Raw genomic sequence first — 13,953 nt, forward strand, 5'->3', positions numbered from 1 at the left:
AACGGGAGAACCAAGGAGATGGCAGTTAGTGAGCATGTAGACGGGGATTTGTGAGATTGGCCTGGCCTGGGGAGAAGTGAGTCCGGTCTCCTCCCACGTGCCTCTTCAACCATAGCTATTTTTGGCAATTTGGTGGGGCAGTTTTTGTTGTAGGTTTTCAGAACCCTGGGCCTAGAGCCAAAATATAATCAGTATATTAAATGGACTTCTCTTAATATTCTAGATATTTCCGACTCTGTACATATTTGGTGTCTGAAAGGAAAGAAAGCCAGTGACATCGCAGAGTTAGATGTCGTTTTGTCTGCATTTGAGAAAACCATCCTAGAGTATAAGTAAGTCTTCTGATGTTGTGATATATGCACCCAATGAATTTTCCTTGAAGCACCACTTTTGCTCATCCCATGGCTCTTGGTGTATTTTCATCATCTAGTTTACCTATTTTTACATTTCCATTATAATTTTTTCTTTAATCCTGTGAATTATTTAGTAGTATGTTTTGGTATGTCCAAATATGTGACTTTTTAGTTTATATTTTTGTATTAACCTTGTGTCTTACATATGTCCTGATCAAATTTGATAGACTCGTGATATTTTTTGTAATTTTTTAAAATTTCTTTATGGCCTAGCGCATAATCTGTAGGGAATCTAATTATTGGATCTCTGTAGAATCAGTATTATTTTTCCTGATTCTCTTACCAATTTATGCTGTATATATTTAGAGACTATTCTGTTAGGACATCATGTTTAAAATTGCTCTGTCGGGGCTCCTGGGTGGCTCAGTCGTTAAGCGTCTGCCTTCGGCTCAGGTCATGATCCCAGGGTCCTGGGATCGAGCCCCGCATCGGGCTCCCTGCTCGGCGGGAAGCCTGCTTCTCCCTCTCCCATTCCCCTTGCTTGTGTTCCCTCTCTCTCTGTCTCTCTCTCTGTCAAATAAAATCTTTAAAAATTAAATAAATAAATAAATACATACATACATACATACATACATACATACATACATACAACTGCTGTGTCTTGTAGACTGAACATTTCATCCTTCTGTAGTACCCTCTCCATTCCTAAAAATGCTTCTTTTGGTCTTAAAATCTGTTTCATCTGATGCTAGTATTGTGTCACTAGATTTCTTTTGCTAGCATTTGCTAGAACTTACATTCTTTTTACTTCCTTTTATTTCCAGCCTTTGACCTTAAAAAATTTTTTATAAGAAATAGTAAAGTTTAGGGGCGCCTGGGTGGCTCAGCTGGTTGAGCGTCTGCCTTCGGCTCAGGTCATGATCCCCAGGGCCTGGCATCAAGCCCTGCACTGGGCTCTCTACTCAGCGGAGAGTCTGCTTCTTCCTCTCCCTCTGCCCCTCGTGCTCTCACTCTCTTTCTCTCAAATAAATAAATGAAATCTTAAAAGAAATAGTAAAATTTAAATCCAGTATGTCCATCTTTGTTGGCTTCAGTCCATTTACATTTATTATAATTACCAATATATTTGGAAGAACGTGTTGATACATTGTTTTTACTTCTTTAGATCTTTTTTGTTCTACTTTGGTGTTTTTAATTATAACTTCGTTAAAAAATAGAGTTTTTAACTCTCCATTAATAAGCTCTCTTAACTCTTGGTCCCCTCTCTCTTTACCCCTACCCCAGAGATTTTTAATTCTGGGGTAAAATAAATTTTTTCTCTTTTTTAGACAGCAACAACACTTATTAAGGTATTTATCTGATCACCTTTATTTCATACATTTCTTACAACAATCTCTGGTAATGTATCTTTTCTTATTTGTTTCATCCCAACGCTGTTGAGTGCGGCTCTTTATGTTGTAAAATTTCTAAATCCTTTGGATTATTTTGGTCATGACATTGAATTTGAATAACAGTTTAGCTGGATATAGTATTCTAGGTTCTAAATCATTTCCTTAAATACTTAGGAATCACTGTTCCTTTGTCTTCTTTTGCATCTAGTGTTGATTTGGAAAATTTGGTGTCTGTCGAAGTCTTATTTATATGTGATCTGCTCTTTCTCTCTAAGCTTTTAGAATATTTTGTCTGTGATATCCTTTAATTTCACTATATTGGGTCTGACTTTTCCAGTCTAAGGTGGTTTTTTAATTCCAAAATTAAAAATATTTTTGTTCTAATGTTATATCCTTGTCCTCTGCTTTGTTTTTCTAGATTTCCTCAGTCTAGAAACTAGAAGTTTGCTAACTTATTTCTCTGATATATCCATTATGCCATTTATCCCATCTCCTGAGTTCTGTATGTAGCCATATGACTTTTTGTCTAATATTTCTATTTGGTTCCTTTTATGTCATGTTTTCTGTTGCTACTGTCCTCTTTAGAATATTTATTAGGTTTATTTCAAAATACTGGGTCATCTATTATGAAATACCTGCTTCTTTTAGAATTTCTGATCTAATAGTTTGATATAGTTGTGTTCCTCCAGTGTGTTGTTACTCCAACCTATGAGCTCATTTACCCCGGTCTGTCAGCTTCTTTGTCAGACAGACAGTGTATATAAGGGAAGATCAAGCCTTGATTCACATCCATTCCCAGGAGTACGAGGGATGGGGGTGGATAAGGCCTAGGGTGGGAAGCCTCAGTCACTTATCCCACAAAGTAACCTGTCAGGTCAGTACTTAACCTTAACCCTCCAGAGATAAGTAGCGTTAAGAGCTGCTACACTCCTTAGATTATCCTTCTCCAGCCCCGGGGGTTTGGCAGGGGAAGGCGGAGGAGAAAGCTCCCAGAGGTAGTCTCCATGTTTCTCTCCAGACCCTCAAGCACAGCCCAGGTTTTACTCTTACAGTCACAGGGACAGAGGTCTAAGTGGCTGCAGCTGTGAGGCAGGCACAGCTGTGAGAATCATGCTGGGGAAGAAGCAGAGGCCAACCTTGACCTGTCCTTTCCTGTCCCGGGCCACAGCCCCTGCCCTTCTCACCTGTCATGCTAACTCATCATTATCTTTGTGGGAATTGTCTGTTCTTCTGTACTCTATGTTTTTGTTTGGTTGGTTGGGGGTTTTTTTTTTGGTACTGTATGTTCTAAAGCCAGTTTGCTATTAAAATTGGTACAGAAGGTCTCTTACTATAGACCATCTCTTGACTGTGTTACCCTTTTCCCATTCATAAATCTCTTCAAAAGGAAGAAAAGACAGATTTCTGACGTTTGCGCAAAATGGCAGTATCTTGCCTTTTAGCATAGTGTTCTTGATATAAGAAATGATTTAGAAGAGGTATAGTATTTTTGTTAGTCTTTTTTTTTTTTTAATAGGCTCCATGCCCAGTGTGGGACTTGAACTCACGACCCTGAGATGAAGAGTTGCATGCACTAGCGACTGAGCCAGCCAGGCACTCCATAGACTTAAAATTATACCCTTGTGTTTTTGTCATACCCCATGATTCTGGTAGAATCTCTGGTCTTATTTTATTTTCTTAAAGTATTCTCAACCACATGAAAAGTTTTGTTCTTTCAAAATCAAATTAACTATTGAAGGGTGTGCTATTTTTAATACGCTATATCTGGAACTCACCACCTGAATAATTTGTTAAACTTACAGATTGTAAGCAGTTTACCGATGTATATATAAGTAGGGAAGTATGCCATGAAATGCAAACATTACAAACAGGCTATTTTATAACTGATTCAATTAGTTATTTGTAGGGAATTGACCAAATTTTTAAGATACTAGAATTTGAAAAAGTTGTGTCTGGCTATCGTATGTAGACCACCACCATTTTGGTTGGTACAGTCTACCAGTTTATCATCATTGTAAGCCATATGCAGAAAGACCTAATCAGTTTTCCTAATTTTTTATGTGTTTTTAACATCTTAAAATCATGATTTCATATTTATATTAGAAATACCTTTATTAGATAGAGCTGATATATTTTTTAATTGTGAATTTTTATTTTTTATTTTTAAAATTTATTTAAAATTTTTTTATTTTTATTTTATTTATCTAATTTTTTATTTTTTATTTATTTTTAAATGTGCATTTATATACCATAAAATTTAGCATCTTAACCATTTTTAAGTATACATTTCAGTAGTGTTAAGTACTTGGTTTGCTTTCTCAAGATTGTTTTGGCTATTTGGTGTCCTTTGATATTCCATATGAAGTTTAGGATTTTTTTTTTCTATTTCTGCAAAAAATGCTATTGGGAATTTGGTAGTTACTGCATTGTATCTATAGACTGCTTTAGGTAGTATGGATATTTTAATAGTATTAAGACTTCCAGTCCATGAACTTGGGATGTTTTTCCTTTTACTTGTATCTCCCAATTTCTTTCAACAATGTTTTTACAGTTTTCAATGTATATTTTACCTCCTTGGTTAAGTTTATTTCTAAGTTTTTTTTTGTTTTTTTTTTTTGATGCTATTGTAAATGGGATTGTTTTCTTAATTACTTTTTTGGATTGTTCATTGTTAGTATATAGAAATGCAACTGTTCTCTGTGTGTTTTTTGTATCCTGCAATCTTGCTGAATTTGTTTATTCTAACAATTTTTGTGTGTGTGTGTGTGTGTGGAATCTTCAGGATTTTCTACATATAAAATCATGTCCTCTGTGACAGAGGTAACTTACTTCTTCCTTTCCAATTTGGATACCGTATAGTTATTTTTCTCACCTAATTGCTTTGGCTAGTATTCCCAGTACTGTGTTGAATAGAAATGGCAAGTGAGGCATCCCCACTTTGTTCCTGATCTGAGAGCAATAGCTTTTAACTTTTCACCTTTGATTATGATGTTAGCTGTAGGCTTTTCATGTATGGCCTTTATATTGATGTAATTTCCTTCTATTCATAGTTTGTTGAGAGTTTTTATCATGAAATGGTGTTGGATTTTGTCAAATGCTTTTTCCTTTATCAGTTGAGATGATATGTAGCTTTTGTCCTTCATTCTGTTATTGTGTTACACTGATTGTAGTTTGTATGCTGAACTATCCTTGCATTCCAGAAATCCACTTTCTTGTGATATATAATCATTTAAATGTGTTGTTGAATTTCCTTTTTGAGTATTTTGTTGGGGAGTTTTGTATCAATAAGGATATTGGTCTCTCGTTTTCTTTTCTTGTAGTATCTTTGTCTGATTTTGATAAGGGTAATACCAGCCTCATAAAATAAGTTTGGAAATGTTTCCCCACCACCCTACTCCCGGCACTCTTAAATTTCTTGGAAGCGTTTGAGAGGGATTGTTTATTCTTCTTGAAATATTTGGTAGAATTCTCCAGTGAAACCATCCAGTTTCACTGGGTCTTAAATGGGAGGTTTTTGATCAGTGATTCAGTCTACTTTTATGAACTGTAGGTTTGAACATATTTTTTATTTCTTCCTGATTCAATCTTGGCAGGTTTTATGTTCTTAGAATTTCTGCATTTCATCAAGGTTACCCAATTTGTGGGCTTATAATTGTTCACAGCAGTCTCTTAAGAGCCTTTTTACCTCTGTGGCATCAGTTGTAATGCCTGTTCTTTCATTTTTTGAGTCTTCTCTCTTTTTTTCTTAGTCTGTCTAAGGATTGGTCAGTTTTGTTGATCTTTTCAAAAAACTCTTAGGTTCATTAATTTTCTTCCTGTTTCTCATTTCATTTATTTCTTCTCTAATCTTTACTGTTCCTTCTTTATACTATCGTTGAGTTTGATCTTTTTCTAGTTCCTTGAGGTGTAAAGTTAGGTTGTTGATTTGAAGTATTTTTTCTTTTTTTTTAATGTAGGTATTTATTGCTATCAAATTCTCTCTTAGTACTGCTTTTGCTGCATCCCATAAGTGTTGGTACATTTTGTTTTTGTTTTTGTTTGTTCCAAGATATTTTCTAATTTCCCTTGTTATTTCTTGTTTGAACGATTGGTAGTTGAAGAGTGTGTTGTTTAATTTCCACATATTTGTGAGTTTTCTGGGTTTCCTTTTGCTGTTGATTTCTAGTTTTGTTCCACTGTGGTCTGAAAAGATACTCAGTATGATTTCAGTCGTATTAAGTTGGTTAAGACTTATTTTGTCACCTAACATGGGATCTGTCTTGGAGAATGTTCCGTGTGCATTTCAGAAGAATGTGGATTCTGTTATTAGGTGGAATGTTCTGTGTAGGTTTATTAGATCCAGTTGGTTTATAGTTTTGTTCAAATCCTGTTTCCTTATTGAGCTTTTGTCTGGTTGCTGTATTACTGAAAGTGAGATATTGAAATCACCTACTCTTACTGTGTTACACCCTGCTTTCCCCTTCAATCCTGTTAATTCAGAATTGTTGAATTGCTCCAGTGTTGGGTGCACATGTAACTTTTATTTCTTTCTGGTGAATTGACCCTTTTATCATTACATCATATCCTTCTTTTGTGACTATTTTTGACTTAGTCTATTTTGTCTGATGTAAGTATGGTCACCATTGCTCTCTTTTGGTTACCATTTGCTGGAGTATCTTTTTCACATTCATCCTGTGTATTTCCTTATACCTAACTAAAATGAGTCTCTTGTAGACAGCATGTAGTTGGATTTTTTTTTTTTTAATCCAATCAGCCACTCTGATGTCTTTTGATTGGGGAATTCCTGATAGTGACAGACTTAATACTGAAGTCTATTATTTTCTCTAAGTCTTATAGTTATTTTGTCCTTCTTTTCGTCTCTTGTCACCTTCCTTTGTGTTTCATTGTTTTTTTTTTTTTTTTGTAGTGGCATATCTTGATTCTCTATTCTTTTGTGCTTCTATAGATTTTGTGTGTGCACGTGTGCTTACAATGGAGATGACATAAATCATCTTATAGCAGTCTGCTTTAAAATGTTAACTTGACCTCAATCACCTACAAAGGCTCTACTCCTTTATGTCTTCCTCCCCCACCATATGGGGATAACCCTTTGTTATTGATGTCACAGATTTCACCTTTGTATATTGTTACCATTGACACAGTTTCATAGTTATTTTTTATGCTTTTATCTTTTAAATTCCGTATCAGTATGAAAAGTGATTTATGCATCACTATCACAGTATTATGGGGTTCTGTATTCATCTGTATATTTGCCTTTACCAGAGACCTTTATATTTTCATATGTCTTTGTGTTATTGTCTAGTGTCCTTTTGTTTCAACTTGAAGGACTCCCTTTAGTAATTCTTATAAGGCAGGTCTGGTGATGATGAACCCAGCCTTTGTTTATCTGGGAAAGTCTTTATTTCTCCTTGATTTTGGAAGGATAATTCTGCCAGGTATAGTATTCTTGGATGGCACTTTTTTTCTTTCAGTGCTTTGTATAGATCATCCCACCCTTCTGTCCTGTAATGTCTCTGCTGAGAATGACAATGACTGACAACGTTATGGGAGTTCCCTTGTATATGACAAGTTGCTTTTCTCTTGCTACCTTCTATTTTTGCCTTTGAATTTGGACAGTTTGAATATAATGTGTGTCAGTGTGGGCCTCTCTGGGTTCCTCTTAGCTAAGGTCTTTTGAGCTTTCTGAATTTGGGTGTCCATTTCCATCCTCAGATTTGGGAAGTTTGGGGCCATTATTTCTTCAAATAAGTTCTTTGCTCCTTCTCTCCCTCCTCTTTGGGGATACCCATAACACACATAATGGTGTATCGAATGGTTCCCATAAGTCCCATACACTGTTCTCCACTTCATTCTTTTTTTTATTTTTCCGATTTGATAATTTCAAATGACTCATTCTTGAGTTTGCTGTTTCTTTTCTCTGCGTGATCAAATCTGCTGTGAACCCATCTAGTGAATTTTTCAATTGTCATTGTACTATTCAGCTCCAGATTTTGATTCTTTTTATAAGTTCTTTGTTGATATTCTCATTTTGTTCATGCATCATTTTCCTGATGTAATTTTAGTTATTCATCTGTGTTTTCTTGTAACACATTGAGCTTCATTAAGATGATTATTTTTGAGTTCTTTGTTAGCCAATTCACAGGTCTCCATTTCTTTATTTAGGGTCTATTTCTGGGGATTTTTTCCCACACTTGATTGTGTTATGTTTTCTTGTTTCTTCTAGTGCCTTGTTATTTTTTGCTGTGTTTTGTACATTTAAAAAGCAGCCACCCCTCCCCATCTTTACACTGGATTTGTACAGGGGAAGATCTTTGCCAATCAGCCTGGGTGGTCCCTCAGTCCTTTTCTGGGGATGTATCTTCTTTGGGCTTGTGCATGTGATTCCCCAACTAGAGAGGTTTGTTTCTTTCTTTTTTAGGGATTTGTAATCTCTAAAGACTAGAGCTCCCTCTGGTGTCTCTCTGTGGTACTGTGGGTTCTCTCGTGCTGCAACAAGCTGCTGAACGCCTTTTTCATCTCTCTGACCAAAGGCATCCAAACTATTTCAGTTCCCACCATTGCTGTACTTCGGGTGACACAGAAACCATTCCAAACGTTGGATAACCTTCTACTCTTCTCTTTCCCTCCCAAGGGAGAAGGTGCGAGCTGGGCTATTGTCCCGATCCCCTGTGGGTAGCATTGCAGCTTCTGTTACTACAGCAGTCACTGAACTCTCGTCTCCATGGCAACCAGGCATCCCACGTATGCCGCTTCCGTTAGCATTCCAGATCAGGCGCGGTGGAAGGGAGTTCCTGGGGCAGCCCCCTGAAAAGCCAGAACCTTGGACACACGTTCCACTCTTTCTTTCCCAAGGGAGAAACCATGCGCGGAGCTTCTTGATTGAGCCAAGCTGTGCTGGCTTGGGAGATGGGCTGTCCAAGTTGATATGAAACCGCTTTTCTTACCTATTTCAGTAGGACTGTTTCTGACTTTGAACTTGCCTGCAACTTCTTAATTGGTTTCTGGGATTCGGACAAGGCCTTTTGGGATGTAATATAGTGGTTAGGTTGGTTTCCCTGTGCAGGGAACCTGGCCTGGGGCTTCCTATTCCACTATCTTGCTGATGTCACTAGAAATACCTTTTAACACTCTTTTTTGATGAGACCTTTTACAAAGATCTGTATTCGAAAGTACAGGCCTTCTCTTGTGTTATGCTTAGCTCGGTCCCCTTCTCCTGAGTGACTTTTCTTGCTCATGGATTTCCCCCCAAGAAACCATTTTCTAATTACCTGTCACTTCTACAAAATATTTATTACTTTCGATTAAAAGATATCCTAGGGCGCTGAGGCTGAGTAGGGGGTTAGCTGCTGTCCTGGAAGATGGCGGCCGCTGCTGCACACCAGGGGTCTGCCATGAGGCCCTGATTGCGCCAGACTGGGAGCCTTGGGCCCTCTTCTGATGACGGGGACCGGAACCAGTTTGTTAGGGTCAGCTTTGTAAGGTTTTGAAGAACTGGGCTTGTGGCTGCTTCAGTCCAGCTGGCTTCTCCATACTTGTTGGCTAGTCCAGATGTGTTACATAAGTAATCCTCCAGCTGTTGGCAGGCGGGGGGGCTGAAGTCTGCTGCTCGTTGGATCAGGTGGCAGGAAAGGACGGGGACTGGCTGTACACCTTTCTACGTCGCTTGCCTTCACCTGTGGACATAGCCAGTGGCAGGGAGTGAAGCTGACCACATACCTGAAGGTTTAGGGGAAAATATTTCCTGTTCCTTCTCTTTTGTTGAGGCTGTTTCCAGTTTGGTTTTTTTTTAAGATTTTATTTATTTATTTATTAGAGAGCAAGCGAGAAACAGCATGAGCGGGGAGAGGGTCAGAGGGAGAAGCAGGCTCCCCACTGAGCCAGGAGCCCGATGTGGGACTTGACTCGATCCCAGGACTCCGGGATCATGACCCGAGCCGAAGGCAGCCGCTCAACCAACTGAGCCACCCAGGCGCCCTCCAGTATTTTTTTTTTTTTTTTAAAGATTTATTTGAGAGAGAGTGAGCTTGAGCCCAGGTGGGGGACAGAGGGAGAGAAAGTAGTCTCCCCACTGAGCAGGGAGCCTGATGACAGGACTTGATCCCAGGACCCCAGGACCCCAGGAGATCAGGACCTGAGCAGAAGGCAGCCGCTTAACTGACTGAGCCACCCAGGCGCCCCTCCAGTATATTTTTTAAGCCTGAAAAATATCTCTAGCCCTGCCATCTTAGATATTCAAAATGGTGTATGCCAAATCATGGTTTGTTGATGTGCTAAGCAAATGAAACACAGCTTTCAAAATCCTTTATATGATACCTAGTTTGATCTTTTTTTTCTTGCTATAGACAAAAAGTAGAATCTAAAATTTGTAAGGAAGCCATCAAAAAATTTCATTCTAATATGAAAGAAGAACTCATCAAAATGGTAAGTTCCTTGACATAAATTTGTTGGTCTAAATTTGGTTTGCTTATCCTGAGGCAGTGTATGGTTATCTTAGAAAAGATTGCCTTTGCTGGCAACGTGGGAAAGGGCTCATTAGAACTGTTTGTGTTTCACAGGTTGTTTTTCAACTAAATGCAATATATTGTGAGTTAATAAACATTTTAATTTTGGAAAATGCACACAAATATTTATTTTTTCTTTTGTGCAGCTTAAAGAAGTCCAGATGTCAAAAACTCTGAAAAGGAAGAACACAAAAGTAAATGACATGTGTTATTAGAAGCATACAGTCCCATAGAACACTGACCCGTGCAGAGCTAAGTAACACCCTGACGCTGGGTTTCAGTCCCTTCGCTTTGTCGAAGTTGTTTTTTCTTAGTCAGGCTTTTATTTGGGTGGTCTTGTGGTTGTGTACTCTTAATGCATGCTAAGGGATGGGGATCCCAACCAGCCTAAAAAGGCTATCAAGCCCCAAATAACCACTTCCATGCTATTAAGTAACTAATAACTATATAAGTAATATATATTTATTGCTTTTGTGGCTGTCAAAGAGTAAGACCTTTTAGAATAAAGAACTGTCCCATGTCTCAAGGGGCAGCCCAGGAAGAATACTGCATTAAGGGCGAGCGACCTCATTTCTTGTCCTGGTTCTGCTACTTTGATGTTTTCCCACCTTCTTGGAAACTGTACCACTGGGATATGTGAGGAGAAACGAGCCAGTGAATGCCGGGCCTTACTTCCCCATCAGTGTATGGGTGGACCAGATGACCTCTGAGCTCCACACTTGCAGGAATCCAGGAATGGAAGAGCAGCTCCCCCTCCACATTTATAATAGAATTGGAGTTGAAAGACATATATTTTCGTTTCAGTGATTACAGGCCACCTTTGCTGTTGTTTTTTCTTCAGTTTTATTGTCCTACTGGTCAACCCTGCATTGCTTACAAGGGAACGGTCTGAATGTCCAGCCGTGGAATAGTCTGGTAGTCCCTAAAAGTGATGGCTGAGATAATTTGTTATGTGGAAATACTCTTTTAAAATACGGATTGGATCAGGGCACTCTCCTGCTTCAGTATTTTCCTAGTGTACCTACATAAAATCCCAACTCCTTACTTGATCGCTCACAGGGTTGTAAAGACCTGGCCCCTGCTTCTCTTCAGAGTTGTCCTGGAGTAAATGCCCCTGCTGTTCCCATTCTTCAGTGTCCCCTGTCCTTTCCCTTGGCAGCACGCTTCACAAGTTGTAGTTATGTCAGGTCTGTGTGCAGCGCCGGTCTTCCCTTTAGACCACAGTTCCGTGCGGGGGACAATGGAGTCTCTTTCCCACGCCATTTCTAACACCTGGTACGGGGTAGCTAGCAGTGCTCGGACATTTAAGGCGTTATTTTAACAAATTATTTTATTACTTTAGATTATTTCAGATATTGAAAAGAAAAGGCAACGTTTGCTTGAACTCCAGGACGAACTGCTTTGGTAAGATGATGTGTCAGACTCCTCTGAGAACCTACCTGGAAGGATTTAATTACAGTACATCGTGTGGGGCTGCTAACCTCTGCTGTATTATAGTGCAATCCCAGGTTTTCTTTGTGCCTGGAAACTCAGTGAAGGTGATCGTGCTGCCGAGTTGGAGCTTTTGGCAAAGGAGAAGTCAGCACCGGGCTCTCTGCCATCAGATCTCTCAACTCCGGCCTACGAGGCAGCCCAGTTAGAGACTCGGTGCACAGACTCTGGGACTAGATGCCTGGGTTTGAACACAGGGCCGGCCATTTACCGGCTGTGCACCCTCGGGCAGGCTACTTATCCCCCCAGGGCCTCGGTTCCTCATTTGTAAACGAGCACGAGACCCACCCCTCCCAGGGTGCTGGGAGGATTAAATGCATGAACAGACACAAAGTGCTTCACGGTAGCTGGCGTTCAGTCGGTGCTGTGTGCTCCCGGTTCTTGTGAACGGGATCGTTGGCCTGGCGCTCGTGTGAACGCGCTCCTGCGTGCGGGGCTGGGAGAGGGGCCAGGGCTGCCCCCGCGGTGGGGTTCGGGCGCCGGGAGCGCAGGGGGGTTGGGGGGGCCTTCCGTGCGGCCAGGACGACGGTGCGAGCTGAGGGGTAGGGAAGCAGGTCCACTCTGTGCTCCGAGGTGTTGCAAAACAGGGCGAGACAGTGGAATTACCAGAAAAGAGCGCCTGTAAGTACAGTGCCGAGTCTTAAGAGGCCAGAAGGGTTCGGAAGAGGGCGAGCTCCCCATGCGGGCTGTGGTGCGGCGCTGGCCCGGGGCAAAGCGGGGCAAAGCGGGGCAAAGCGGGGCAGAGCTCCCCCGGGCTCCGGCCTAAGGAAAACGTTCGAACGAGCTTCCCGGGTGTGCTGCGCGCTGGCCTACACGCTTTATATATGCGCTCCTTGTCCTCATAGTCCTGGGAGGGGGGTCACGATGCCTGCTTCATCAGAATCGGGCATTTTAAAGACCAGCCTCTTGGTTCCTTTTCTAGATATAATTCTAGGTGTTGTAAAGGGCATCTTGAAAGGGCCTAGAAAGAAAACTGTGGTGTGTCGTTATTCTGACTTGACGTGTGGAAGACCTCAGGCCTGGGGGAGAGGTACTTACCCACAGTCCCCCCCTGCCAGAAGTGGGGGCCAGGATCCCAGATCTACAGACTGATGGCTGATCCTGCACCCCTGAGCACAACCCTTGTCAGCTCTTCCACAACTGCTGCATTTGTCCCACAGACGGAACTGTTGAAAGGACTTTTCTAAAATTGTATTAGAGGACAGTTGCCTTTTATCTTTAAGAAAATAAAGAACTGGCAGCCTCTTCCCTTCCTGGTCCATAAAATTCCACATGTCCCTTTTTATCTTATAGATGAGAACCTAAGCCCCTGAGAGAGAAAGTAGTCTACCCGTGCGGTTTTCATTCAGTCACTCTGATAAGTTTTCCACTGGTTTTATTGGACCTTGGAAAATGGGCAGAGGGAAGGCGTTCGGTCCACGTTTCGTTGTTGCCCTACCGGGCCTGAGCTCCTGCCCGAGGCTGGGAGAAGTTAACCGCGGTTCCCTCAAAATGCCTGGATGGCTTGTGGGCTTGTTCAAGACATCATCTTCTGTGGGTTTCATTTCTGATTTCTCATTATGTATTGTATCTCAGAGTTTGTCTATATTTTAAATTGAAATTTAGATCCTGTCACACATCCACAATTTCAGAACCGAAGGTTCTTTAAAGACCTAGCCCCCCTGCCTTGCATTGTCCTGCCTCAGTGGACCTACGCACTCAGCCTCTTGCCCCCTAGGCTGTTACACTTGACTGTAGGCATTCATTTGGGGGAAACTGTGTTGTTGTTGCAGGTTAGAACCGCAGCTGAAACAACTACAAATAAAACATGACGAACTTAAGGAGAGAAAATCTTCCCTGAGGAAAGCAGCGTGTTTCTTATCGAACCTAAAACAGCTTCATCAAGATTATTCATATATTCGAGAGAAAGAACCTCATGTAAAGGAAACGGTAACTTCAGTTTTTATTTTTCACTGTGATTCAGAAGATGAGGGCATCTACATGGTGCAGAACTCCTGGAGAAGCCTGGGGGAGAGAGAAGGGGGGGGTGCAACATGACAGTCTACCCAAACAGCGTCACTGTGAATCCATGAAAATGTGTTCTCCCATCACCTCTTTAGCTACTTCAGGCTAGAGGAATAGAGAACAATCTAGAAACGCTGATTTTATTAAAGAGAAATGACTGAACAAGAGCGTGCTCGAACAACTGTGCTTTGCTTCATGAGAATCGTCATCACT

The 13,953-nt window shown here is 40.7% G+C and overlaps 1 protein-coding gene across 2 annotated transcripts in view; it reads left to right on the forward strand.

Annotated features, from left to right (window-relative positions):
- Positions 1–13,953, forward strand: part of CENPU (centromere protein U) — a 35,099-nt gene that overhangs the window by 19,425 nt on the left and 1,721 nt on the right. For both annotated transcript variants that reach the window (XM_036070621.2, XM_078069829.1), the window contains exons 8-12: positions 224–332; positions 10,087–10,165; positions 10,392–10,439; positions 11,588–11,649; positions 13,509–13,665. In XM_036070621.2, coding sequence (XP_035926514.1) covers positions 224–332; positions 10,087–10,165; positions 10,392–10,439; positions 11,588–11,649; positions 13,509–13,665 — 455 coding nt within the window. The remainder of the gene's footprint in view (positions 1–223; positions 333–10,086; positions 10,166–10,391; positions 10,440–11,587; positions 11,650–13,508; positions 13,666–13,953) is intronic.

This window comes from Halichoerus grypus, chromosome 3 (assembly GCF_964656455.1).
Source record: "Halichoerus grypus chromosome 3, mHalGry1.hap1.1, whole genome shotgun sequence".
Lineage (NCBI taxonomy): Eukaryota > Metazoa > Chordata > Mammalia > Carnivora > Phocidae > Halichoerus > Halichoerus grypus.